Genomic DNA, 27,387 nt, shown 5'->3' on the forward strand with positions numbered 1-27,387 from the left:
ATTGTTTTATGCAATAGTGGCCCAAATATTTATGATCCCACATCTGTAGCAAACCTTTTTAATAGTCACTTTTCAGCAATCGGGCAAACCTATACAACTACTAATACATACGAACTTTCAATAAATAACTCAGTTATTTCAAATTTAGGTAGTAGTTTTTTCTTTGAACCTTTTACTGACACTGAACTACTGAAGGTAGTAAAATCGTTGGACAACTCCAGATCTTGTGGCTCTGATGGTTTTGAAAAAAGTCGCTTTAAATTTGGTTGACATCTTAATTTATTTGTTTAACAAAAGCGTGTACTCTGGAACTTTTCCTACCGATTTAAAATGTGCTGTTGTCATTCCTTTATATAAAAAGGGGAACAAAAAAGATATAAACAATTACCGACCAATCTCTTTACTTTTTTCTATTTCCAAAACTTTTGAAAAGCTTGTTAAAAGTAGAATTCTTTCTTTTCTTAACAACAAACATTTTTTCAGCTCGATGCAATATGGATTTAGATCTGGACTCTTAACAGAAGATGCCCTGCTGAGCTTTTGTTCCGTTATTTATGGCGAGTTAGACAAAAAGCAGAACTGCGCTGGCCTGTTTATTGATATCACGAAAGTATTTGATATGGTTGATCACCAAATACTGTTAGATAAATTGTATTGCATAGGCTTTCGTGGTTTTATGTACAATTGGCTCAAATCATATTTATCAGGAAGAGTTCAGAAAGTAAAGGTTGGCAATTGTTTACGCAATTCTGTGACAATTACCTTAGGAGTACCACAAGGGTCTGTTCTAGGTCCAATACTGTTCCTTGTTTATTCGAATTCTTTATTTTCTTTGCCGTTCTACGGAAAGGTTACCGCTTTTGCAGACGACCTTGCTATAGCCTATAGTTCATCGAACTATCTGGATTTAGTAGCAGGTGTCAACTTCGATGCTCATTTGTTGAGAGTGTGGTTTGCTAAACATAAACTGATCGTCAGCAATAAAACTAAACTGATGTATTTCAATTTACATCCAAGAACCTCACCTGATATTGCCATTATATTCCACGCCACTGACTGTAGACGTTTCTCCCTTAGCAATATGTCGTGCTCTGGTACATCGTTTAATCATGAAACAAATTGTAGCGATAAGTGTTTCCCAATTGAAATAGTTGATACCTACCAATATCTGGGTGTTTCTGTGGACCAATCCTTAAGTTGGTCAACACATATTTCGCGCCTGAAGGCATACATGCGATATACTCTGCGTTATTTTTATAGTCTAAGGAATATATGTTCAAACGCAACGCTTAAGACGCTTTATTACGCTTTGGTTCACTCTAAGCTTCAATATGGCATATGCTGCTGGGGTGGTACGTCTTACAGTAAAATCCAGCAACTTCTTACTATTCAAAAATGTGTCATAAGGAAAATATGTAATGTGAACCGTTTCCACCACAGCATGGAGTTGTTTAGAGAGCTGAAAATTCTTCCAGTAAAACACATGTACTATTACAAGACTTTAAAAATATTCTTTATTCGTTGTGGGTATTTACACAGCCTAGTCACGGATAATTATAATTTGAGGCAAAACTCACCTGTTGTTGTTCCCACATCTCGTACTACCCATTATAATAACTTTTTTACTATCGTATCTTGTAAAGCTTTCAATACGCTACATGCGTCTATACGTGTCATTAGAAATATGCGTGAATTTTTAAAACATATCAAAACATTTTTATTAGAGCAGTCACACGACGACATCAAAACTTTGCTGAACCCTGCCACTTAGTAATTTAAATTCAACATTGTTATTTTCTATTGGTATACATTTTATTTTACATTTCGTAACTTTAACTTCAACTTATTAACTATTTTCACCCCACACACATTTGTATATATTCATTAATTTTTTTGAGATGGCATTCAAAACTAAAGTTTTAGATAACTTTATAGAATGCCTTACTTTTCTTTCAATTTCAATGTATTAATTTAAGTGCAATTTTATATATGTAAACATGTAAACAATCATTTTGATTTGAAAGAAAATGAATAAATCTAATCTAATCTAATAATTGTGAAGTACAACTCCCAAAGTTATCTAAATAAAGTCAGTTTGCAATACGGAATATTGGAGTGAATTATTCAAAAAGCTTTTGAAAGGAGCCGCTAAACGGTTTTGGAGAAGTCCGGCTAGTATTAGAACTTGGGACACACTAAATATAGCACTAAAAGACTAACGAACGGAAACGTCAAGCTGTGCAGTTATTTTTTTACGTTGTTTGTGCTTTTATAGTTAAAATCATACTTTTGAGTGCTTTTACTCGTTTTGTGATCGAAAGATGTGCGATGCTTTGTGTGGTACACTGTTTTTGTGTTGAAACATATAAATTCATTAAATTATCGGGTTTTATTTAAATGTTTTACTCTTTTAAATAAAACATTTTTGTGCCGAGTCTTTTTTGCATACTATTTGTTGCTATTGTAAGGCTACTGTTTTAATATTGCATTTTTGTTGTTGTGCGCATATTTTGTTTTCCATATTCTTTTATCAAAGCGGTTTGCGTTCTGGATTGTTGGCCGCTATACTACAGTGTATCCAAAACTGCTAGTTCAGTGTTGCTTCTTTGTGCTAATACGCCTTTTTCCCTGTCTATTAAAAAAAAAAAAATAAATAAATGTAAGGCGCGATAACCTCCGAAGAGATCTAAGGCCGAGCTTCTCTTCCAATTTGCGTCGTGCTCCTCTTGATTTTCCCTACAAATTGGCCGGACGGGACCTACATGTTTTATGCCGACTCCGAACGGCATCTGCAAGGCAGATGAGTTTTCACTGAGAGCTTTTCATGGCAGAAATACACCCGGAGCGCTTGCCAGTCACTGCCGAGGGGCGACCCCGCTTAGAAAAATTTTCTTCTAATTGAAAAACCTTATTTCTAAAATTTTGATGTTGCTTGCCCGGGAGTTGAACCCAGGGCATACGGTGTGATAGGCGGAGCACGCTACCATCACACCACGGTGGCCGCCCTGTCTATTACTTTTATTATTTAACACATTTTAATCCACCTGATTCGTGTTCCCCTATCTAGTTTCAACTGTATTTTCTTACCGCTACTTCTGCTTTACTAATATGTCGTGCATATACGAAAACTGCCAATTAAAAGCGAAACTCAGGCCTACGTGGCATGCTGGCTATGCGACGAGCTTGCCCACGTAAAGTGTGCTGGTTTGACAGGCAGAACTGCGGATCAGCTAAATGACAATAAGGGCTTACGCTGGTCCTGTTTAAAATGTCGTTCAATTGACATTGAACTATTTAAATTGTTTAGAGTTACCCGAAATGGATTTTCTGATATTGGCAAAGATCTTTCCATATTGAATGAAAAATTCAAAAAATACGAATCATTATTCAAGTCCTTCAAATATCTGGATGACCTACCGCAGGGTTCAAATAAATAAAGTAGAAATACTAAACGTAAACGACTTGAAGACTCAAATGGTAACTCCTCCGGTACTATGCCCATCGAGCCACCTTCAAAAATTCCTAACAATTCTTCTGTATCTAACGATTTTTCTAGTACTTCGACTTCAAATCAAATTTCGAATATTCCTGCTCTCCAAACAACTGAACTAATCGATTTGGCTTCACCTAATCCTCTTTCTGGTGAGGCATCAGCATCCAGTTGTGTTACAACAAAGCCCTCCTCTAGGAAAAATCTCGAGCCTCCAAATATTTCACCTGGGTCGGGACAAATACCGAGGAAGCTGGTTGTAGTACCTCGGAAAAAATCAATTTTTGTTTCTAGGTTCAATATTGATACCACCATAGAAGACCTGAAATATTATATTGCTTCTAAAATTAAAACTGATGACATAACAATTAGAAAATTTAATTTCAACTATCGGCGAAATGTTTCCTCTTTTAGAATTGATGAAATCCCAAAGGATTACGACGCGCTTTTGAATAGTTCATTTTGGCCGGCTGTAGCTTTTGTCCGTGAATTTGAATACAGGCCGAAGAGGAGCTTCAATAATATAACCTCAGTTCCTCGTTTGAACACCGAGTCAAAAAACTAAATTTGATATCCGTCGTTCCTGTGTACTACCCGGGGCCGGCTCTACCATATACGCGAACTACGCGATCGCCTAGGGCACCAAGTTCTAGGGTGCACCAAATTTGAAAAACACTTTTGTACTAAAAATCCTTTTTGCAAAAAAAAAAAAAAAGAAATTTTGTAGGGGCCCTATATTTAGTTTCATTAAAAAAAATTTAAAACTCTAAGATAATTAAAAATACTCTTGTGTGTTATATTTTCGTTCTTTTGTTGAAAAAAAAAATATATTTAATGTGCAAAAGATATATTTTTTTATTTTATTGACACTAATTAGTGTAGTCAAACCAACTAGTTGTATACTAGAAGAATACTAGTTGGCCAAAAATCTCAACTAGTATGAGTTCTGTAATTTTTCCATATAAGCAACTGGTATTTTTAACACGTCGATGTCCTACGAAATATCAATTGCCAGCCTCTGCATCAGCATCATACCACTTGACAAACTAGTCATTATATACACCAACATCATACCAGATGACATACTAGTCAGCATACCCATCAGGGTCCTACCAATTGACATACTAGTCAGCCTTTGAGCCAGCATTATACCAGATGGCATACTAGTCAGCATACCTATCAGGGTCCTACCAATTGACATACTAGTCAGCCTTTGCGCCAGCATTATACCAGATGGCATACTAGTCAGCATACCCATCAGGGTCCTACCAATTGACAAACTAGTCAGCCTTTGAGCCAGCATTATACCAGATGGCATACTAGTCAGCATACCTATCAGGGTCCTACCAATTGACATACTAGTCAGCCTTTGCGCCAGCATTATACCAGATTGCATACTAGTCAGCATACCCATCAGGGTCCTACCAATTGACATACTAGTCACTGTATTCAACATCAAAATACCAGTTGACATACTACTCAGTCTATTCATCAATGTAAAACAGTTGACATACTAGTCAATATTTGCATCAGCGTCCATTAGTTAATTTACTAGATCTAGTCGGGTTAAAAAATTACTTGAATAAATTAGCTCAAATTCATTTATTCATCATATTTCATATATATAAAAAATATGTTTATATATACATATGTATATCACTTTAAAATTTATCACTTCAATACATAATACTTTGTAATAGATTTGAATAAATATATATATACGTCTATAAAAATTTAAAAAAATAGAGTTCAAATTTGCTAAACTAGTTCAAATACATTTTTGATTAATGTAAAGTATATATAAAATTATTAATGTATAGATATCACTTCATATATATCACTTCAAAATATATAAAAATAGGTACTAATGTAAATAGAATTACTTGTATATAATAACTAAAAAAATAATAGTTCAAAATTTTCTAACTAAATTCAAATTCATTTCAAAAATAACCTACATCTTAGGAACTAATGTAAATTAAAATTACTTATATATAAAAATTAAAAAGTTATAACTCAAAGTTTCCTAACTAAACTCAAATTCATTTCAAAAATTAACCTTCAAGGTTTCATTATTCTTATGTAACTAAGTAGCTACGCCTTTTTTAGGTTTATTTGAGAAAGTTGCAGTTGAAGTTCAGAATTTTAAATTGAAGTTCATAAAATTATAATTGGAGTTAAGAAAATTACAATTGTAGCTCAGAATATATAATTGTAGTTAAAAAAATTTCAATTGTAGCTCAGAATATTTAAATAGAAAAATTTTTTGAATATCAATTGTAATTTTCTGAATTTCAATTGCAAATTCTGAACTTAAATTGTTATTTTCTGAACTCCAATTGAACGTTCTGAACTTCATTTGTAATTTTCTGAATTTCAATTGCAACTTTCTGAACTAAACCTGAAAAAGGTGTGGTGAAACAGTTAATCCAGCCTTTCTGGCAATGGTTTTACTGTCTTCGCCATGCCGCCTTTTTTTTGGAAAACCCGCTTCTTATGCAACTGCATTGCTTTTCGTAGTTGTTCTTCCGGTTCATCATTAGAAGTCAGACTTATAATAGATTCTACGAAATAATAATATATTAAGATTATGTTAATTTTATACTTTTTACGGATGTTACCCAAGAAAACTAAATAAAACTGCGTGTTCTTTAAGGCCCTTCTTCCCATGAGTGCCGTCAACATTGTAGTCCATTATGACTGCACTGCTGAGGATTTGTGAAGGTTTTTGTTCACCGAATTTTGCAGTAAGTTCCTAAGTGTTGAAATCTGTGAAAATAATTATTAAAACATACCAAGTATGATACAAAATCATTCCAATTACAACATAGCTTTAACTCCATTCACAAAGGCCATAACCAAATTTTTAACATATCTTCTAATTGTTGGTTTGGGACTTTATTAATTGAGCTAACGATAAGTAATTAAGAAAACTTTAAAACAAATGTTTACTGTCCAGAAGGAAGTATGACGAAGAAAAACAGCAAAAGACTGTGGAAAACTTTTTGAAATTTTTGTCGTGGGTCCGTATTTTGTTCTAAAATGGCGTAACCGATTTTACACCAACGATAAATATGAATCTGTCAAAATATTTGTGAAATTGATAAAACAGTATGGAATTAATAAGTAGACGTTGTCTTTAATCCGATTCACCAATTACTATCCATTGAGATTTAAAAATTTTCCACCTTTAATTTTTTATGTAAAAAGTAAAATTAACAAGTAAGGCTGTCTAAGATCGGGTGTAATCAAACTCCATATTCTCAGCCAAGAGCTCTTATCGTACAGACAATTAGTTTAAGTTTTTTGAAATTAAATAAAATTAGTACTTGGTGTGATTTACCTACGACGAGGTTTAGGCCGAACTTTTCTTTCAATTTGTATTGATCTTTTTTTTAGTTTTTCTTACAAATTGGCGAGACGCGAACTACAGGGCTTACGGCGATTCTGAACGTCATCTGCAAGGCAGATGAATTTTCACTGAGAAGCTTTTCATGCAGAAATATACTCTTAGTGTTTGCCAAATCACTGCCGATAAATACTTCATTCTAATTGAAAAAACATGTTTCTAAATGTTTGAACTTTTTATTGGGACCATCGGTGTGATAGGCTGAGTTTCCTTTCTGAAAAAATTAACCCGATTTAAGAAACCTTAAATAAAATAAAAATTCAACAACGGTTCCCCAAACCTAATTGATTATTTATAATTTTCACTGTTGGAAAAAATACTCACAAACAAAGGCCGATTTTCAGGAACAACCTTTTCATTTATCTTAAACAAATCCTTTGCACACGACAGAGGAAAGTAAGATCTGACTGAGCATGCTGCAGCATCTTGTTGAACCAACTTGCTCATCACCACTTTTGTGTCTGCAAGTGCAGTCATCACTGCAGTATTCTGAGAAGACATTAAGGCTAAAGAAAAGTTGAAAAGTTGAATTTAAGTATATGTAATATATAGAAAATATTTAACACTCTTACACAAAATGGTCTCCTTCAGGTTTCCGACTGATTCTGGAAGTAATAGCAACAATAATTATTTTGTCAATTGCAAGCAAACAGGTAAAATTAATTGCAATAACTTTTGAGTTTAAATTGAAATTTTTGATCATCTTTTGTCATTTTCTGAACTTGACTGGAAAAAGTGTAGACTTATAACGAAAATTATTTTATTATCCGGAATCGTAAATGGAATATAAAGCCAAATCATCAAAATATCAACAACCACAAAATTTTAAACTCTTTTACTGTTAAGTATCATTGCCCCGGTATTGTTGGTATACATATCAGATACCTACCACGCTTCAGACATACAAAAATTACCCTCTATACACTGAATAACTTTTTCTTAAAAATTTGTTGTATATTTCATTTAAATCGGCCGTACGGTGAAAATTTGCGTGTGGCTTATTTATATGGTAAAAGTCTAGTTGAGGGATCGACTGCTAATACGCGTCCAAAAATATCGAATGAGGTGTTAAACGAGGCGTCTTGACTTCAGTATTAATAATCCGAAGGCGGAAAAGAAAAACTTTAACTCGTTCAAAAGATATTAACGTAAAGCCGAAAAATTACCCACGGGTTCCTCCGAAATTTTGAGAACAGCTGTCTGCGTTAAGGGGCTTCGGCCGTGATTATAAAAAATTAACCTGGCCGGTCCACCAATGGGGTGGGATAAAAAAAAAATGCGTGCAAAATCCCTTTGAGCACACACTTTTTTTCAGTGCATAACAACCATTGCCAAATCCAACTGCAAATATCTCCGGACAGAGATACAATTTTGCTTTTCGCCTTCGGATTATTGTTGTTGAGGTCCTTTGACACCTCTCTCGATATTCTCGACGCGTGTTAGCAGTCGACCCCTCAACTAGACTATTAGCAGAACTTTTAAATTGCCTCTAGTAAAAGCGGAACGTTAGCAAAGGTAAAAGGGTAATATACTTGCAACATTTAGACGTGTCTAATCAGCTAACACATGTTGTAAAGTAAAAACCTGTAGCACAATATACTACCTATTTTATTATAGTCAAACGATGTAAACCCTTAAAGTATGAGATTTTCTTCTCAAAATATAAACAATTTGTTTACAAAATTTTTCGATATGACAGAAGATTACCTAGTTAGAGAACGCTTAGTACCGATGGTACTATCGAATTGCATTGCATTGGACTGAAATTATAGGCCCGACACATAAGATTTTGTATGCATCATAGTAAGCTGACGGATGAGTGCATTTATACTCGAATTTCGCGGGGGAGCGGCAAATAGCCTAAAACTGTGACTACCATGCCCGTCAAATAATTTACCTTGCAAATTTGTTATCTTTGCATCCAGCGCCTTGCATCCTGCACACTCTGCAACTTGTGACTTTTTATCTAAAAAAGAATACTTGAGTTGATGATATCTTATTCATATGTATATGTGATGAAACTTACAAGAGGATGATGGTACGTTCTCGACGTTGCTGAAGGATACGCGCTTTACTTCTTTTGGCATGATTGTTATATTTATTGTCAAAGTTTACTGTATGTTAATTTAGTTAAAAGTAGGGAAATTAATATTTTGCTGCATATGATTTCGAATCACCAAACAAAGCAAACTATTAATTTCCCTAATGTGTTCAATTTAAGTTGAGTTAAAAAGTGCCATGTAACAATGGCAGCAATAATATGCTATCAATATGAGGGAGATCTACTTTTTTATAACCTATTTCTTCAATAGGTTATTGGGTTTCCTCGTCTATGAGTGTGAAGTCGCCCACGCAAATACGAAGAGACATGGAGTCAATTGGTTCTAAAAAGAAACTTCTCAAATTTGCAAACTCTTTCCCTATTATAAAACGTCTGTCTTCTGAAAACCCTGTAATTTCTATTGGTTTGAATGGTTTAATAAGGCAGAAGCTATCTGGCTTTTTAGAAGAAAAGACACAATCCTGGAAAAAATAACACAAACCTCTGCCCCTCAAAGTTTTGAAGCCCTGATGCTTTTCATTTGCTAGCAACTTTTCATGACTGACTCGATTTATTATTTGTGGAAGAATTTGAGTTGGCTTTTTGACATACTTTTTTAATGTTTGTAAACAATTTTCGAAATCGTAAGCTGAAAAACTTGATAACAGACCAATTGATTCAACACTCTCCGTTAGATGTAGTAAATGATGAACGTTATGAGTAACACTGGAATCCCCGAATATAGTTGAGAAATTTTCAACAAATAAAGATAACATATTTTTTGCAATTCCCAAATTATCTAAATATGATTTGGGGCAAAGGAGCATCCTATACGCACAGAATAGAAGCAAAAATTGATAATGTAAGTCACCATGAACATTGTCTTTCAGAATAAGGACCCCTGTATATAACAGAAATTGGCGAAACTCAGTTGCCTTCCAATTTGAGATTTCATCGAACGATCTGGGCTTACGGGCGAATTCCTTCGTTATGAACGGTGCTAGAGAGACTAAAAATTGTGACATATATTTCTTTTTAAGCTTTTCAACTTTTATATTTATATCGTCTTGTATAATTCTTTTTAAAAGTTTTCGCATTATCCCCACATCCACCAAATGCATACTATCTATTGCTACTTGGCTTATCAGTTTTTCTAGTCTTTGAATTCCTAAATTTCGGGACATGATGTGTTTTATATCTTCTGGTTAAAAAGTCATTGTCAGTTACCAAATTTCCAGGCACAGAAGAATATACCATTACATGGTTTACTTTAACCCCGATTTGCGTACACTTGCTGCAACCATGAGAAGCTGAATGATAAGGTGTACCGCAAACAAACGCTTTCGCGGGAGCGTCACACACAATTGACCTTATCAGAACTTTTAACAATTTGCCACCTATTTCAATGCCATTTTTTAAGATATTCTCCATTTCCGTAACAAAAGGATTTAAAAATTCCGAAACATCGTTTGGCTTTTTATTTCCAACATATATACCGACAGGAAAAACACAAACAGTGCTAAAACTAACTAGCCGCACCAATATTGGCCACAATTGAATGCGAGAGCTTCTGAATAATGGCAACCCATCAATGTTTATGTCTATATAAAAGGTGTCAATTTCTTTAAATATGTATGCAATTTTCTCCAATTGCTTTCTCAAACCAACATGGCAATAGAGTCCTGGTGGAACGGATTTAGTAACAGCGATTTCTCTTCTTTTGGCATAGAGTGTTTCGGCGCTTCTTGGTACATTTAGATTCTCTTCTTGTAAAATACTAAGAAGGCTCTCAAATGCTCTACGTGATGGTCTAAAAGTAGTAAACCATTCCAGGATTTTTTCCTTAAAGGAACGCTGCAGTTTGCCTTCAACTGAATTTCCACTATCTACATTCATAGCTCCATCTGAACAATCACTTTCCGCACATTCATACTTAGTAGGCAAACTCCCTATATCGCCAACTCCACTTATACTAGTACCGCATTCCTCCACAGAGGATTTTAATGGCCCTGCTTCATCATTACTAGAAACTGGTATAAACAAAGTCTTAGCATACATTTCCCTTTGCTTCTTGAAAAGTCTTCTCATATTACGTTTGCTACTCATTGTTACATGCAATTTTCAACTCACCAAAATCGCAAAACACCACAAAATTTATATTTTTAATTTTATTTTTTATTATTTTTATAAGGCACGAGCAAAATTTTTCCACTTTTCCGTACACGCTTGATAATTTGGAATGTATACTGAAAAAGTTAGATATGTATACGCAAGCCGTTTATCGATTATTGCGCTTGCCAACGATAGATCGAAAAAATGTAGTCGGATAATATGATCGTCCGCGCTCGTGTTATGTTGTTCTTAAAACAGCTGTTGTTATATTACAACTATAACAAACTTTTTATGGAATAGCCACAGTATTTTGTTTTCCAAATAATATATAAAGCTTTACATGTAAAAACACCAATGCGGTAACGACAGAAAGCAAATCGATAGGTTGAATACAGCAGCAAAGGGCATAAAGCAAAGCAACGCGAGCAAAAAATTTACATGGATCGCCTTTCTGCGTTGATTTTAAGGGCGAATTAATGGTGACTTATAACCATAAAGCCATAACCAGATAAAACAGCTGATCACACCTACCTTGTGCAAATCCATGTAATATAGTTAGCGTTATGGTATGGCACCATTAATCGATTACATTGATTTCCATAAGGTAGATTAGTTCAGCTGTTTTATCTGGTTATGGCTTTATGGCTATAAGTCACCATTAATTCGCCCTTTAAACTATGAAACGTCTTGCTGCTTTAATACAAGCACAGATTTAGCTGCACTACACTACGCGGAAAAATCTTCTTTGCATGTATTATTATGGACAAAGTCCAAAAAGTGTAGCGCCGTTGCCGCTACATGTCGCGCATGTAAGTCCGCCTTACTTTTATTGACGATATATCTATACTGTTTTCATGCATAAAAATTACAATCGCCTTTTAAATGAAATTTCTGTAAAAATTTTTGAACATGAAATTTTTTTCACTGAACTGGAACTTATTTACACACAGTCGTATTCTTAAAATTTTGAACAGTATACTTTTACGGGAACCCAAAACTTAATGGTTTAGGGTAATATAAGGCAGCGCGTAAAGTTTAGAAATGCTTACTTATATCACACAAATAACCTACCCAGGTTGCGCATTCACAAGTTCAAAATTGCTTCGTTCTGTCACAGTTGCCTACTTAAGCGAATTAAAGAAAGAAAAAAAACAAGAGCTAAAGGAAAATGACGTAATAATTGCCCACAAAAAACAGCTGAACTAATGTTTACATGCGCAATGCGTCACCTTCTATATTTCCATCATGCATATATCGCTATATCAAAATCGATAGTTTCGTTTATCGACGATCTTTTGTCATCGCTGACATTTACATACATGCAAAGAAGAAATAGCCAATCTTCAACAGGCGAAAAAATAGCCAATTTTCAACGGACTCTACAATTATCAAAATCAAACGTTTTCAAATAAAAATCAAACTGAAGAGAAAAATATTTGTTTGAAACGTGGATATGAACTTGCGCGTAAAGTCCTACAACAGCGACAAACCAAAGTGGAGCTATTAAAGCAAGCTATTCTAGCTGAACGTGAACATATCGCAGAAGTACAAAACAAAAAAATGCTGAAGCGCATACGATGATTGAAACTGCCATATTGCATAAATGTGGTGATGAATTATTAGCAAAAAATCAATATGCTGTTCAACTATCTAAAGAATTAGAAGAACGGCAAACGCAAATCGAAGCCGAGCGTCAATCGATGAAAGCTGTAATGATGCAATGGGAGGAGCAAAGTAAACATGTCGATGCTATAGAGAGTGAATGGAAAGATAAGGTACAAACTTTGGAGCGAGCGCACCGAAAGGCGTTGACAGCATGGGAAAAGAAATACAATTCAGCAAAACATACAGCAGTGAATTTTAAGCGTTACGCTGAAGATAAGAAACACATATGTTGCGAGAACATGATCGACTTAAAGCAGAATATGATGTTTCACTGACAAAGATCAAAACTCGGATGAAGGATACCCTGGAAAAACGGAATCGTGAGATGAGGGAAACTATAGCTGCAATAGAGAAACATCATGAGTTAGGTTATGACAAGGAAAATAGAAAATGAAATTAAGAGCTTCATTCTGTATTACGAACGATGGTTCAAACGATTGATTCACCTCCAAACGATTGCGTCTAGCAATGGTATTCTTCGGATTTTACGTTTCTTACTTTATGTCAAACAGGAAGGCGAAAGCAACTATCAAATGATATGTTACCATCGTTTACAATAGTGCAAATATACTGGCGATTCGTCATATAGAATGGAGCCCTAAATAATTGTTTTAGACAGTGGATACGAAGGGCATTTATCGTACATTTATTTTAGTATTAGTATATAGTCTTGCTATTATCATAATGTTCAAATAAATTCTTTTTTTTTAAAGCTGAAATTAACGGGTAAATTTTTATGATCTTGAAATTTAATGGTATGTTCATCTTATACATTTGTAAATTTTAATGAGTTATAGACGCCTTTCATAATAATTTGTTTACATTGATATGTTATATTAATCTATTGCATCGAGCAAATAAAACAAACAACAATACATAAAAAATAAAATAAATAACATAAATTTCTATAGACACAAACTCTTTGATTTTATCTTCGGATTCGCGTTCCAAAACAAGTATTTTGATACCTCTCCAAAATTTTAGGACGTGTATTAAGGGTGTCTTGCGGCCTTATAGTAATACCTTTGTGTGCACATTACAATTAAGTTGATGTATATTGAACTAGAGAGATATTAAATTAGATAGATAATCATTTTGTAAACTAATTTATCTATTGAGGGCCACGGACTTTTGCCATTATTATGCAGCTGTCGGCATAAGAAATGATAGTAACTCCTCCTTTATAGTTCTCCTTGATTTTGAAGTTTCGTTCCTAAACTTTGCGAGAGTCCAAGGAAACTTGCTGTTTCAACAGGGGTGGACCATAATGAGACCCGTTGGTTCCACACTACAATTAAATAGATGGTTGGTGTCATGTAGGGACGCACTGTAAGCAGGACATACATTTTGTATGTCGGGGTTGATTCTGGGTAGGTAAGAGTTTAACCTGTTACAGTATCCAGATCGAAGTTGAGCTGGAGTGATGCGCGTTTTCCTACGGATAGCGCGTTCCTCTGCTAGTTCTGAGTACTTTTGTTCGAGTACCGGATTCGCCGGGCAACTCCTGGCATAGAGGTCCGACGCCTGTTTGTGGATATCATCCAGGAACTGCTTGTGCTTTTTGGCATCATACGACTGTATTCTCGGGTGCCGCATTTCCTTATAAGGCTTACGGATATGGCCTTTTGTAGCCACTGGGCGGTGTAGTCTCATTAATCAGATTTTGGTTTGGATGGCCAGTTTGTGGTTATTTAAGAGAAACTGTTTGGTTAGCATTTTATTTCTCTCCCTAATGGGGAGTACTCTCAACTCATAGTATAGAAGGTGTTCTGGGGACATAGGAAGACAGCCCATAGCGATTCTGAGGGCAGAATTTTGGAAGGCCTGTATTTTCTTCCAGTGAGTAACCTTTATTTAACCTTGGCGACCATATCATGCCGGCCACTTGCTTTGTAAGTGAAAAGGCGTTTTTTGTCTTTACCCCAAGTCTTGCCGGCAAGACGTCATTCCCAAGATTTTAGGGTATAAGACACTGGGTAGCGTAGTGCCATCGACGTGGATGTTCACAATGGTCGATATTTGGTACGTCCATGTTGTAAAGAAGGTCGCGGAGGGTTAAGTCGGTGACAATGCCAGGTTTCGCGAGGCGAAAAACTGGAGAGATCAGGGAGGTAGCTTATTCTGTTACAAAGCTCATCGATCTGTGCGCCTGGACCTGTGGCCATTATTTTGCAGTCATCGGCGTAGGAAGCGATAGTGACTCCTACTGGTGGTGATATTTGAAGAAGTTAATCAAAAGTGGCACCCCTTGTATAATAATTCTCTGGTTTGATGTTACTTTCCTGAATTGCACCGATGCTTGCCGATCAGACTTGGGGAAGGGGAGACCCTTCTAGGTCTTTCATTAACGTGCCGTGGTTGACCATATCAAAAGCTTTTGAATGAGCCAGTCATGGTTGACAGGCCAAGCAGCACCAGCACCGTCCTATGATGAGTGCTAATGGAGTTCAGTAGTGATATGCACTTTACGGAAGTCTGGATAACCGAAGAATTTCGTTTAAATGAGTTACTGACTGAAAGGATAATATCGGTAGATACTCGTTGGGTTTCCGGTTTTTGGTAGGGGGTTTATCCTTGCCATTCTCCGTTATTTTGGAATGGCAAGTGCTTTTAACGATAAGTAGAAAAAATGTGCGAGGCTGCAGATGCCCTCATGGTCAAGGTGTTTTGGCATCGGCATAGGTATTCCGTCTGGGACGTTTGGGAATTCTAGTCGATTAAATCATTCAACTACTAACTAGTATGAATAACATCACAAAGTTATAGTCAATAAACTATTCTAAAACTGACTAGTATGATGAATGCCATGAAATTCTAGTCAGTTAACTACTCATACACTAACTAGTATGAACCACAACAAAAAACTATATTCAATGAACTACTCAAAAGCTGATTAGTATGATGAACGCCACAAAATTCTAGTCAGTTAACTACTCATACACTAACTAGTATGAATCACACCACAAAATTATAGTTAATGAACTACTCAAAAGCTGACTAGTATGATGACCGCCACACAATTCTAGTCAGTTAACTACTCATACACTAACTAGTATGAATAGCGCCACAAAATTCTAGTCAATGAACTAGAATGTTCGCTGACTACTTTGGCTTTTGACTGCAGGGAAGTTTGAATTTAATATTTCTGATCTCCAATTTCTTTCTATAAATACGGGAGAAAGGTGCCGCAAATAATAACTCGCCGAGGGCCCCAAATTCTCTTGATCCGGCCCTGTTACTACCAGAATGTAAGTTGCCTCAATACAAAACTAACCGAACTTTATTTGAAAACGTTTCATTGTGACTGTAAAGTTATTTCCTTTACAGAAACGTGGTTCAAGCCAAACGTTTTCGATTCTGAATGTTTTTCTAGCGATTACCAAGTATTCAGAAATGATCGCCTATACGAAATCGGAGGTGGTGTGCTACTCGTCGTACATTCTACATTAACGTCCGAAGAAGTAGTTGTTCCTTTTATTGAATCGATTGAGCTAAAATGTATCCGCATCCAGTTAGGAAATAATCATACATACTTAGCTGTCTGTTATATTCCGGCCTCATCTGATATTTCAGTTTACATGCAACTCACCACTCTGCTTGAAACTATTAATTTAATGTTGAAACCCTGTGATTCTATAATAGTCTTGGGGGACTTCAATCTTCCTCATATTTCTTGGAGTATCTTTGATGGAAGCATAGTACCAGATTCATCCAAAGTTGGGCACAACGATTTTCAGGACGATATGACAAATTTCTGCCTTAACCAGATTAATCTTATCCCTAACAACTTTGGAAGAATTTAAGATTTAGTATACGTTTACGACACATCTAAGTTTTCTTTGAGCCTTTGTGGTCTTTTGGTCTTACCAGAAGACGCTTACCATCCTTCTGTAGAGGTATTTTACGAAATTATAAAAAACGTTAAAGATTGCGGTACTAATCTGTGTGCTTCATACTTTGAGTTTGACTTTAACTTTGCCAAAGCCAATTTTAAAAATTTAAACCGAGAACTATCTAAACTAACGTGGTTTTTTTTTATACCTTTCATGAAAATGAAATGGTATATTAATTTCGTCACGAAACCGAAAATTGTAAGTCCTTAAAGGAAAATAGATAGACCCACCATTAAGTATACCGAAATAATCAGGTTGAAGAGCTGAGTTGATTTAGCCATGTCCGTCTGTCTGTTTGTATGCAAACTAGTCCCTCAATTTTTGAGATATCTTGATAAAATTTGGTGAGCGGGTGTATTTGGGTGTCCGATTAGACATTTGTCGGAACCGACCGGATCGGACCACTATAGCATATATCCTCCATACAACCGATTTTTCAGAAAAAGAGGATTTTTGTAATATCTTACCCAATTTAACAGATTGAAGCTTCAAACTTCACCATATACTTTCGTATATTGCACATATTGTTGCCTGAAAAAATTGATGAGATCGGTCGTATATATAGTATATATCCCCCACAACCGATTGTTCAGATAAGGAACTTTTCGTAATTACTGCCCCTTTTTAAGAGCTAGAGGCTTCAAATTTCAACGAATGCTTAGGTATATAGCATATATTGTTGTCTGAAAAAATCATAAAGATCGGTGGTATATATAGTATATATTTGGTGGTATATATAGTATATATATATAGTATATATATATATATATTTTCGCAAATTTTAGCCCCATTTTAACAGCTAGAAGCTTCAAATTTCACCGAATACTTACGTATATAGCATATATTGTTGTCTGAAAAAATCATAGAGATCGGTTGTATATATAGTATATATCTCATACAACCGATTGTTCAGATAAGAAACTTTTCGCAATTTCTACCCCATTTTAACAGCTATAAACTTCAAATTTCACCGATTGCTTAGGTATATAGCATATATTGTTGTCTGAAAAAATCATAGAGATCGGTTGTATATATAGTATATATCTCATACAACCGATTGTTCAGATAAGAAACTTTTCGCAATTTCTACACCATTTTAACAGCTATAAGCTTCAAATTTCACCGATTGCTTACGTATATAGCATATATTGTTGTCTGAAAAAATCATAGAGATCGGTTGTATATATAGTATATATCTCATACAACCGATTGTTCAGATAAGAAACTTTTCGCAATTTCTACCCCATTTTAACAGCTAGAAGCTTCAAATTTCACCAAATGTTAAGTATATAGCATATATTGTTGTCTGAAAAAATCATAGAGATCGGTTGTATATATAGTATATATCTCATACAACCGATTGTTCAGATAAGAAACTTTGCGCAATTTCTGCCCCGTTTTAACAGCTAGAAGCTTCAAATTTCACAAAATGCTTACGTATATAGCATATATTGTTGTCTGAAAAAATCATAGAGATCGGTGGTATATATATTATATACTTCATATAAACTCTCATTTTTGCCCCTTTTTTACGGCTAGAAGCTTCAAAATTCATCAAATTTCATCAAATAGTTACGTTTACGTCATATATTTTTGAAATACGTGATTCGTAGTCATAGTTTTTACATGCAGACCACAAAAAACGTGAAGCTTTGCATCCTCACACAGATTACCTACCTATTTTTTATTTTATATTTATCTTAAAAATCGTTAAGGAATGCAGATCTGTTCACTATATATTTCTTATCTTATACATCCGATTATTCGGAGATTACGGACGGGATAAGATTATTGTTCAGCCCCATTCATGAAAGGTATGAAGACAGTCCCGTTCTTACTTGTTTTTATGTATTTTTATTGAAGCCAACGTCTCGCATTTTAATAATACCTTTTACAGCCTATTCGAAAAGTATGTTCCTAAACGTAAATTTGCCTATGTCGAACCAACCCAAGTATGGTTTACTAAAGAACTTAAAGCTTTAAAAAATAAAAAACCCGGTCTTTTAAGTTATACAAGAAATCAGGTTTAAGCAAAGACTACTTGCGGTATTCGATTTTACGTCAGAAGTATTTCGATCTCAATAAAAAGTGTAATAAAGCTTATATCTGTAAGATGAAAAAGAATATTATCCGGAATCCAAAACCTTTTCATGGTTTCGTAAACTCCAAACGCAACGTTAAGGGGTTCCCTTCAGTTGTGAAATACAGAGATTTTATATCCAACGATAATCAAGATATTGCAAATTTCTTTGCACAATTTTCAAAGCTAATTATTCCATAGATGGCTTTGCTCAGTCACACAATTATCCCTATCAACTTCACTCTAACAACTTAATCACTACGCCAACTATCTCCGATGAAGATGTCTTATTTTATCTCAGGACCTTGAAGGAATCTTCCAAAAGCCGTCCTAATAGGATTCCCACATGCTTTTTAATAAAATGCGCAGATTATATCTATAAGCCTTTAACTAACTTTTTAATCTATCTTTGAAGTGTGGCATCTTTCCGTCAACGTGGAAAGAATTTTTTCTCATTCCTCTTCATAAGAAAGGGAGTAGGTTTCTCATTGAAAACGATCGGGGCACAGCTAAGCTTTCCGCTATTCCAAAATTATTTGAAGCTATTTTTACCAGCCAACTCACACTTCCGATCTCTACATTAATTGCTAGTTGCCAACACGGATTTTGCAATTACCAATCTGCTTAGGTTAGGTTAGGTTGAACTGGCCGGTCCATGAGGACCTCACATAGACTGATTGAGTCCGTAGTGTTACCAGAAGTTTGTTTTAATGTTCAAACTGAAAAACCCTATCAAAAACCAGGACCTATGTTATAAAATAACTCCGTCCTCTTGGCAAATACTAGAAGCTTCGTAGGACTTAAGCCACTTGCTGCTTCTAGATCTGATAGCTGTATCACTCCTAATAGCTGGAGTCTTAGCCTGGAAAGTGCAGGCACGAGCACAGAGCGTGCTCGATTGTTTCCTCCTCCAACCCGCATTTCCTACATCTGCCTAATTTAAAGGCACGTGATGCCAGAAGGCAGTGTCCAGTCAGAATACCCGCCATGATTCTACAGTCCTCTCTTTTTACTGATAGAAGCAACTGTGTTAGTCTAAGGTTGTAAGACCTACACATAATCTTCGACACTTTACAGCCCCGTGCTTGAACCCACGCATTTCCCGCTTGTTTGATCATGTGCACCTCTCGAGTCGCTTAATCTCGCCCAATCTAATTGGGACGTCTGCGAAGCAAGCTTCAAGGGATGCGCCCTTTTTAGCTAGTTCATCCGCTTTTTCATTCCTATCTATTCCCATATGTCTTGGGCCCAATATAGATTTATGCTTCTCCCTGTCCCGATTGTCTTCAGAGACTGCTTACACTCTAACACGTATTTAGATGCTGTGCTATGCGAGATTATTGCCTTAATTGCTGCTTGACTGTCAGTATAAAAGTTAACACGGCTGCAGCTTAAGCTATTCTCTTCCAGGGTTTCTACTGCTTTGGTTACAGCTAATATTTCCGTTTAAAAGACGCTACAGTAATCCGGCAGCCTGTAGGATCTGCTTATTTCCGGATCAGCACAGTATACCGCAGACCCTACTCCTTCCACTACTTTGGAACCATCGGTGTACACATGTATCGCATCGTCCGCCATTTGCGCACCTTTGCGCCAAACCGTCCACCTCTTTTGTGGCCTTAAGATCTCCCTCGAAGCGCAGATAGGGAATCAGGTAATCTGTTCTTGTGATTGATGACGCTATACTACTATGGCGATATGGTCGGCGCTCAAGCTACCCCGAAGCACCGAGCCTGGTTGCGGTCATTAATGCTTTGTTCTTTACTACCAGGTCTACAGGTGGAATGTGCAGAATGGCATACAGTGCAGCCGTGGGGGTTGTTTTCAGGGCTCCCATAATGCTAAGCATCGATAGTATGCATACTCCCTCTAAGTTTTGAGGTATGTTGTTTTTTGTGTGGCTTTCCACCAAACAAGAACTCCATAGTATGGAATAGGGCTTACAATCGCTGTAAAAACTCAATGATATAGAGAGGGCGATAGGCCCCACGTACACCCCAATATTCTTTTACATGCATAGAGTGCCACTGGGGCCTTCTTGGCCCTCTCCTCTACGTTGAGGTTACTGTCTAGGATGATTCCTATCTGCTTGAATTCACAACTCATGTCTCAAGTGGGTTTCGTGAATACATGCACACGGATGTAGTATACACAGATTTTAATAAAGCGTTTGACAAAGTATGTCACTCGCTACTTATTTATAAACTGGATATTCTGGGCTTTCAACCAGGTCTCACGCAATGGATATCGTCCTATCTTCTCGATAGAACTCAAAGAGTTATCTTTAGAAATTCTGTGTCCGGTGTCATTGATGTAACTTCTGGAGTTCCTCAGGGCAGTCATCTTGGCCCAATTCTGTTCTTGCTGTTTATAAACGATATTTATACAACAATAAATTTTCTAAAATTTTGATGTACGCTGATGATGTAAAATTTTTTTATCCTATGCGTCAAACGAAGAAAGGTCTCTTTTATAATCAGATCTGGACGCATTGCACAATTGGTGCTCCATCAAATATGTGCCACTTGATCATAAAAAATGCAAATTTATGTCCTTTTCTCGTAGATTACTTCATCCATCTTCCTGCTCTCTTAACAATTATAATCTTGAACAGGTATACAGCTTTATAGGCCTTGGTGTTAATATGGACAATATACTTAACTTCTACCTTCATATTACTGCAGCTGTTAATAAGACTAGAGGTGTTCTGGCGTTTTTAAAGCGATGGTCTAAATAATTTAGTGACCCGTACGTTACTAAAGCTCTTTATACAACATTAGTCAGGCCAATATTAGAATATGGTGCAATAATTTGGAACCTGAGCTTTTGTAAATCATGTTTTTTTTATAAAAAAAAATTTTATTTTGATTTTTTTTTTATTGTTTATAACTAAATTCTACATACAAAAATAATTTTCTCAATTTTTAAAATTTTTTATTTTTTTTCTTGAATTTTCTTAAGACTATTATAAAAAAGTTTAAAAATTATTTTTGCTGAGCGTGTACTTCTTTGCCCCCGCCCTGTGCGCAAGTGTTGCAGCGATGTAAAAGTGTGCTATGTTCTCCGCAAACAGCGTTGCCGCAGCCGAAGCAGTATGCCCGCGTTTTCCGCTGCCGCCGGTACTCAGAACGGCAAAGGCGACATAACGGTCTACTTGACCTAGCCGCAAACGACGGTGCATTGCCTTCCATCGGTCTTGGTAATACCTGAAATGAAAAGAAAAATAAAAAAACAAATAAATATATATTCTATTCTTGAATTTGAAGATGTTTTTCTTACCCTGACATCGAATGCTCCATCGCATTGCGTATCCTTGGATATGAGGTTATATGGTTGTTCAGGGCACGTTCTTCGATATTTGGTGTGGCCAATTGTTTCGTTAGCAGTAACAAGAACGACCGCCGTCTGTCACTCCTTTTTATAGGCTTCATTTCGTTGTAAATCATAAAAGCAGCCAATGCAGCGACGTCCAGCATATTATAAAACATGGCCAACGGCCATTGTTGTGTTGCTCTTTTGCAGCTGTAAGTGCCTAGCATTTGATCCATGGTATCGACGCCGCATTTGTTGGCGTTGTAATCTAATATGGCATAGGGCTTCCGATTCTCGGTTTGCTCGTCAACGCGGCAGGGGTAGTGCATTGTGGAGAGCTCGTTCACCACTTAATTTTTTTTCGGCGCGTATGAGCATAACGCTATATCCCCTTCGTTGAACCCAAATAATGTACTATTGGTGGTGTGCTTCGGGTTCTTCTTGAACTCCTATGGAATGAATGTTTTGTTGTAGCGCACTGTACCAACATATGCGGTCTTCCTCCTCATCAAAATACGCGCCAAGTCAAGAGTGGTAAAGAAATTATCCGCGTATATAGTACGGTCAGTATCTAAATATTTTTCCACAAGATCCTGCACTATGTTCTGCCCTTGGTTTATCTCCCGTTGTTGGTTTGGCCGTTTTCCAGAATATATTATTCCCTTCACAGGATAATAACTCTGTGAGTCGCATAACCACCATTGGGTGCCATCTTTACCAATATAGTAATTTTCATTCGTTTCCTGTCCATCATTTTCTTCCCCTTCATCATTTTCATCATTAGTATCTTCATTTAGCTCGACATATCCTTCAGTTTCGGCATCTGACTCTTCAGCAGGTTGGTATGTGCGATCTTTATCATCCTCAACTTCATAATTATCAATTGCAGCAATATGAATTTCTTCATCCATGTCTTTGTCCATAAAATCAGCAAATCTACTATCAACTGCACGCCTTTCATCCGCAGTCATTTGCTGGTAACGTCTACTACGGCGTACAACCATTTCAGCAACGTCCAAATTACTTGCATCTGCCATATTTATATTTTTGTTTCTATCACACACGATTTTACTCTACGCTGTCTAAACTTTGACTGATTTGGTTTACGAAACTACAACTTCTTTTATAATCTTTCGTACGTCTACTTGAACTCAAAGACATTAGGGATGATGATAAAAACAAAAAATTCTAAGAACTGGTTTATTGCTAGTAGTATGAAATTAGAACATGGTGTCTTTCCTTGAAAGCAATAGAGTTCATGTCTTCGAATTTTTCTTAGAATTTTTTGTTTTTATCATCATCCCTAATGTCTTTGAGTTTAGGTCTTTGTGTTCAGAACAAGCAAATTATGTGTTGAAACAATAAAAAAATTATAATGATGCCCAAAAACATGCATTTATTAGTGAAATTCAGTACAAGGTCCATACGGACCTATTAACACATCCGCGTACTATTCTCACTAAAACCTCAATAACTCCTAAAGTAATGATCCGATCGGATTGATTTCCAAAATATGCGCAACAGAATACTCTTGCAATACAGAGTGGGGGGGGGGGGGGAGGGGGGGGGGTTTGTAGTGGCCGAAGTAGGAGTAATTTCAGTTTGAAAAGGCAAAACGGGTTAAGAGATTTCCATTGGGATTCTACGTATAATCTGCCACCTTATACTAATCGCCTGAAACTTATTAATCTTCCCACCATTGTCAGTCGTAGGGAAATACTCGGAATTGTATTTATGATTAAATTACTAAATGGTTCGGTCTATAGCTCATTTCTGTTGAGCGAAGTAAACTTTAATGTCCCTTCCCTGCCTTGAAGACATTTTAAACCTCTCTATCTAAAACATTGTAGAACAAATTTTTAATTAAATGAGCCCTTTCGCTGTTTGTGTCAGAATTACAACTCCCACTCTAACACATTTGATGTTTCGGACTCCCTTTTTCTATGTTCTTTCCTCCCTTAATAGTAACTAACTGTATTCATTAACATATTGAATTCAATTTCTACTAATTCTATTATTATATGAGCCGTTTATTTTGAAAGTGGCATAAGTCATTTCATGTTGTTTAGGTTCAGTGATAATTTGTTTGTATCTCTCCTCGCCTCCAGTTTGTTAGAGTCAAATATCAAAAAGATGCATTTCTTATTATTATTTTATAATTGTAGAACCATCTATATATGCATTCGTTCGAAAATAACAATGCATTTAAGACCATGAGTTGGAAATGACTTATGCCACTTTCAAAATAAACGGCTCATATGTATGTATATTAATTACTAATACGTTGTAGTGGCCGAAGTAGGTGTAATTTCAGTTTGAAAAGGCAAAAAGGTCCCTAGGGACGGGTTAAGAGATTTCCATTGGGATTCTACGTATAATCTGCCACCTTATACTAATCGCCTGAAACTTATTAATCTTCCCACCATTGTCAGTCGTAGGGAAATACTCGGAATTGTTTTTATGATTAAATTACTAAATGGTTCGGTCTCTAGCTCATTTCTGTTGAGCGAAGTAAACTTTAATGTCCCTTCCCTGCCTTGAAGACATTTTAAACCTCTCTGTCTAAAACATTGTAGAACAAATTTTGAATTAAATGAGCCCTTTCGCTGTTTGTGTCAGAATTACAACTCCCACTCTAGCACATTTGATGTTTCGCACTCCCTTTTTCTATGTTCTTTCCTCTCTTAATAGTAACTAACTGTATTCATTAACATATTGAATTCAATTTCTACTAATTCTATTATTATATGAGCCGTTTATTTTGAAAGTGGCATAAGTCATTTCATGTCGTTTAGGTTCAGTGATAATTAGTTTGTATCTCTCCTCGCCTCCAGTTTGTTAGAGTCAAATATCCAAAAGATGCATTTCTTATTATTATTTTATAATTGTAGAACCATCTATATATGCATTCGTTCGAAAATAACAATGCATTTAAGACCATGAGTTGGAAATGACTTATGCCACTTTCAAAATAAACGGATCATATGTATGTATATTAATTACTAATACGTCATTTATTTTACTTAGCTGATGAGGTTTCCTCTGTAACTGAGCAGTTGTAGATTTCGACGGTTAACAAACCACTGCCTTACAACGACTAGGCATGAACAGGATTAGCCTGGTTTCATTGGACCACTTGAGGGCAGTGCGCTGTCACAACATCCATTAAAAAAGAAAAAAGACGAGTTTGTTAAAAAATTGTCGTTACTAGACATTAACAGCATGCTACAAAAGAGGCGTAAAAGGACCAATGAATCTTTTAAAGAGTATTTATATACACTCATGGAAATTGCAAAGCCAGTTAATATGGACGAGGTTAGTATAATAGAGTATTTTGTCGAAGGGATTCTCCATTCTAGACGAAATAAATCAATTTTGGAGCAGGCAAAAACAAGATCTAAAAGAAAACTTAAAGGTTTATGAAAAAGTGTATAGTTCGCGTTAGTCGCTAAACAGGTCGCAATCTGTACAAAGCACTTCAAAGGGTTCAGTTTCACAAGGTAGTGAATATACAAGAAAATGTTTTAAATGCTCATCAGCGACACATCTGGCAAAAGATTGTAACAATAAAGATAGACAATACATGTGTTTCAAATGTGGCGTAGAAGGGCACCTAAGTTTTTAGTGTAAGACTGAAATGAACAAGCAAATATAAAAGAAAAAGGTGCAGTTAACACCACGCTTAACGCTCCTTGGAGACAAACCAGCGGTTTAATTTTTAAGTAGATTAAGGTTGATGGAATCTTGGTCGAGGCAATGGTTGACACAGGATCGGATTTAAGTTTACTGAGGTATGACATTTTCAAAAACTAAAGTATCCACACTTAAGCAATGACAAACGACGATTGATATGTGTAAAAAAAAAGCGAACTTACCACAATGGGCATAGCACGTGAGATTCGCGTGGATAATCTTAAAAAGGTGTAACTTTTACCAGAAACAATGATTTTCGTTATGAAGCCGTGCTACGAAATGATATCCTTAAAAAATCAGATATCTCATTTAAAGAGGGCATAGCTAGTTTTGAAGTTTGAAGCAAAGTTTTGAAAACTAGTCAACTGGATGGTGTCATGTTGAAGAGCACGCACCAGATAGCTAGGGCGAATGACGAAGACAATTCCTTGTTTAGTGCGTTTTCTGCACTTTTCTTACAAATTGATTTTAATGATTGTGAAAGTTTTCCGGACTTGAATATTTCGCATTTATCTGCAGACCAGACCTGTTAAATAATGATTACTAATGGTAATCATTAGCCGTTCCATTGATTATTTTCTTTAAACGCCATTTAATGATTACTTGCAATTATTTTCTATTTTTAATGATTACTTTTCAATTAATTAAAAAAAATAATCAAAAAAAATCATGATTTTTTCCGATTATTGAAAAAAAATCAAAAATAATCAAAAGTAATCAAAAAAGGCCCTTTTGATTACTTTTGATTATTTTTGATTTTTTTGATTTTTTTGGATTTTTTTTGAATTTTTTTTGATTTTTTTTGATTATTTTTAATTATTTTTCTGCTTTGTTGAAAGAAAAATTCTCGTTTGTTGCATACACGGAATAATTTCTACATACAAGTACATTTTAGGAGGCAATATTAAATCGTAACCGCTTATCGAGGCAAATATATACATACATGCACCATATAGGATAAGTATATACACGTGCATAATTTGCTACACCATTGTATAAAATAATAACGATACTCTATGGTTCGTCCTTAAGTAATGCCAATTTGGTTTGTATACAAAATTAATATATCCACTATTTTGGATTACGTTATGGCAATGCACTGATTGTTTTGTAATCAAAGTTTATCATATTGTCCGCTTTATTAAGTAATATTGGTTTCATATCATCGCCATTATATGAGTGTTCTTCGTCCCGTTTAGAGAGCTTTGTTATAAATTTGTTTCCTTAATATCCTTTGAACGACTCAAAATTTTTGTTTTCCGCCTTCGAATTATTAATACTGAGATCAAGCCGAGTCTTTTAGGATGCGTATTAACAGTCGGCCGCTGTTATAGACTTTTACCACATATATATATATATATATATATATATTCCTTGTAAAATATGCAACCATGTTGAAAAATACTGTATAATAGGCAAACAAATGTGCTTGGGATTTTTCGTAAAAGTTTATGTATATAAAGGAAGCTGCAAACCCTCCAACACGCCCTTAACTTCTTCTGCTCCTGTTGAGCGACTATTTTCCTTTGCAGGAATTATAAATGCTCCAAGGCGTCAGTCTTTGTCGGACGTTTCATTCGAAACCTTAACTTTACTGAAAGCAAATGCAAAGTTGTTATAAAGACTAAAACAACTTTTAGATAGAGAATATACCTCTTATTTTACTTTCTTTTAAGTTTTAATTTCCATCGA

The 27,387-nt window shown here is 35.6% G+C and overlaps 2 protein-coding genes across 10 annotated transcripts in view; one reads left to right on the plus strand and one right to left on the minus strand.

The window, feature by feature from the left end:
- Nepl16 (Neprilysin-like 16) overlaps nucleotides 1-27,387 on the plus strand; it is a 2,088,045-nt gene that overhangs the window by 722,319 nt on the left and 1,338,339 nt on the right. The gene's annotated exons all lie outside the window — the stretch shown is intronic.
- On the minus strand, nucleotides 5,324-11,172 carry LOC137236969 (uncharacterized). 2 transcript variants are annotated; one of them, XM_067760072.1, is made up of 7 exons: nucleotides 11,071-11,172; nucleotides 8,926-9,013; nucleotides 8,797-8,865; nucleotides 7,472-7,504; nucleotides 7,224-7,405; nucleotides 6,112-6,259; nucleotides 5,324-6,054 (listed from the first exon to the last, which is right to left on the minus strand). In XM_067760072.1, the coding sequence occupies exons 2-6, from the start codon at nucleotides 8,984-8,986 to the stop codon at nucleotides 6,185-6,187; spliced, it is 420 nt and encodes a 139-aa protein (XP_067616173.1). In that variant the 5' UTR covers nucleotides 8,987-9,013; nucleotides 11,071-11,172; the 3' UTR covers nucleotides 5,324-6,054; nucleotides 6,112-6,184. The 2 variants fall into 2 exon arrangements, with proteins under 2 accessions (XP_067616173.1, XP_067616174.1); XM_067760073.1 differs by having other exon boundaries at nucleotides 8,926-9,089; nucleotides 11,071-11,147.

This window comes from Eurosta solidaginis, chromosome 1 (assembly GCF_040869045.1).
Source record: "Eurosta solidaginis isolate ZX-2024a chromosome 1, ASM4086904v1, whole genome shotgun sequence".
NCBI lineage: Eukaryota > Metazoa > Arthropoda > Insecta > Diptera > Tephritidae > Eurosta > Eurosta solidaginis.